Source organism: Babylonia areolata, chromosome 23, assembly GCF_041734735.1.
Source record: "Babylonia areolata isolate BAREFJ2019XMU chromosome 23, ASM4173473v1, whole genome shotgun sequence".
Lineage (NCBI taxonomy): Eukaryota > Metazoa > Mollusca > Gastropoda > Neogastropoda > Buccinidae > Babylonia > Babylonia areolata.
The window spans coordinates 26,076,883-26,079,382 of NC_134898.1; the positions used below are offsets into that span (position 1 = coordinate 26,076,883).

Genomic DNA, 2,500 nt, shown 5'->3' on the forward strand with positions numbered 1-2,500 from the left:
TCTTGTAATCCATGTCAGCGTCCGGTGGGTTATGGAAACAAGAACATACCCAGCATGCACACCCCCGAAAACGGAGTATGGCTGCCTACATGGCGGGGTAAAAACGGTCATACACGTAAAAGCCCACTCGTGTGCATAAGAGTGAACGCAGAAGAAGAAGAAGAGTCCGAACGCAGTGACGCCTCCTTGAGCTACTGAAACTGAAACTGAAACTGAGTGTCGTAACCATTCTGCCACCGTCCTCCACTTTCTAAACAGGAGAGGAGAACCAACTGTTGCCCCCAACACCATGTGGGCAAGCATTTGATTCTTCCCAATGAGATGGGCGCCACCTCAGAATCGTGGGTTGAGAGTGCGTGCTGGCAATGTGGGCTGAACGGTTCGTGTCTTAACTCGTTTGGGCTTCGGTCGCTTACTTCACAGCTCGCGTCATTCGGTTGATGTGAGTCTTTTTTTTTCATATTTCGCGTTAACTGATTTCAGTTCTAAAACTCTTGATGGGATACCTCATGTATGCTGCAGAAAAAGGCTACCGCAATTCATTACTTCTGTTCATGGATATGTGTTTTACCTGTGGGGTCATGAATCCGATTCTACCCCCATGAGATGAGCACCACCTCCCAATCATGGTCTGAATGTGCATGCTAACTGTTTGGATCAATCTCTACATGTTATGGGATTCGGGTCGCTTCTTTCACACCTCAGGTCACCGTGTTGATGCGAGCTTTTATTCGTTGTCTTTGTGTGACTGATTACAGTTTGAAATCCCTTAATACAGCAGCTTCTTCTTCTTCTTCTCATTCGTAATGTGGACACTCCAGTCTCCGTGATGAAGGCAGCTGTACGCTGCAGGTCCTCCACTCTTGCCCCCACCCCCACACCCCCAAGCCTCTCCCCTCCCCCTTCCCTCCCTGCAGGAAGCAACGCTGTCGTCCGGCACTGGATTCCCTCTAACTGCAAAGTACTGGGCAGTGAGACTGCTTGCTGACTCCCTCGCGGCGAAGGAAGGCACTGCATATTAGCAGGTGGACAGGTCCACCACCAGCTACTCTGAGGTAAAGACCATCATCAAGGCCAAGCAAGCAAAGGAAGAAGTGGATGCAACAGCACCTATATATATGACAGTCAGTCGTGTCCGACTATGACCATCAGAACAGCAGAGGAGGCAACTGCTGTTCCGACTATTTGGGCTAGAATTTGATTATAGTGGAGAGTGTCTTGCCCAAGTTACATCCCCACTCTCTCGGCCAAGAGGGTTTTAGGACAGTCGGCGTTTGGATCGTTCCCAAAGGCCAACTAGCCCCCAAGGCTGCAGCACTAAGAGCCAGTGCAATTTTGCCTCCTAGTTTGAGAGCAACAGCACCCACACCGTATAAAAAGACAGACCCCTTACTACCTGCTGACCAGGCGGGAACAGGTGTCAGTGTTCAGCCTCAGGTCAGGCCACAACCGCTTAAACTGATACACTCTGCATATCGCAGTGTCCATGGATGTGTGTCTGTTACACGTGTTCTTTCCTGGACATCATGGGTGTATTCACTGCTGCGCGCGCGAGCAAACATATATACACACACACACATGCGGCACGCACCCACGTGCGCACATACACATATTCTCACTCACCCACTCCCAAACAACCCAGCCCACACAGGCACGCAAGCGCGCTCGCGCACACACACACACACACACACACACACACACACACACACACGTAAATCACCATAGACACACACACTCTCTCTCTACACTACACACATACAACACAACCCTCCCTGTCTACACACACACACACACACACACACACACACACACACACCCCACCACACACACTACGCCCCCTCAGCCCCCCCCCTTCCCCCCACCAACACCCACCCCCCTCCCCCAACACCCACACAAACAAACGCACGCTCTAACCTTGTTGAACATCTTGGACCTCTGCACTTCCCCGGCCTTGCACACCACGGGGCCCACCACCACGTGGGACTGACGGCTCCGCACCGAGTTGCTGCCCTTCGCCGGCACCCGGTCGTGCGTGTTGAGGCTCTTGGTGCGAGACAGCTGGCTGGCCCGGCGACCCTGACCTTTGCCCCCAGCCAGGCTGGGGTCGTCGTGGAAGCCAAGGTCAAGGTCCTCCTTGTCGATCGGGGAGGAGGGCAGGGAGCGCAGGAGCCGCTTGATGGTGTCGCTGTCAAACTCCATGTGGCCCAGCGGGGTGGTGGGCGTCTGCGGGGTCAGGGGCTCCGGGGGTGAGGGCCACTCGGGCGACTCCGAGGAGGAGGTGTGGCGCGAGTTGTTGCTGTTGTTGCTGTTGTTGTTGCCGGAGGGGAAGGTGTCCACGCTGAGGTGGTGCGACTTCTTCTGGGTCGGGGATGGGGATGGAGAAAGGTGGTGGTGGTGGTGGGGGTGGAGGGAGTCCTCGGGAGCGGCAGCAGGAGGAGGGGGAGGGGGTGGGGGAAGGTCCACGACCTGCTGCGACCTCTCGGCATCCATGGACACGCAG

General features: G+C 55.0%; 1 protein-coding gene across 2 annotated transcripts in view; it reads right to left on the reverse strand.

Annotated features, from left to right (window-relative positions):
* Positions 1-2,500, reverse strand: part of LOC143297901 (protein still life, isoform SIF type 1-like) — a 355,426-nt gene that overhangs the window by 255,109 nt on the left and 97,817 nt on the right. For both annotated transcript variants that reach the window (XM_076610448.1, XM_076610447.1), the window contains exon 5: positions 1,915-2,500. This exon is cut by the window's right edge. In XM_076610448.1, coding sequence (XP_076466563.1) covers positions 1,915-2,500 — 586 coding nt within the window. The remainder of the gene's footprint in view (positions 1-1,914) is intronic.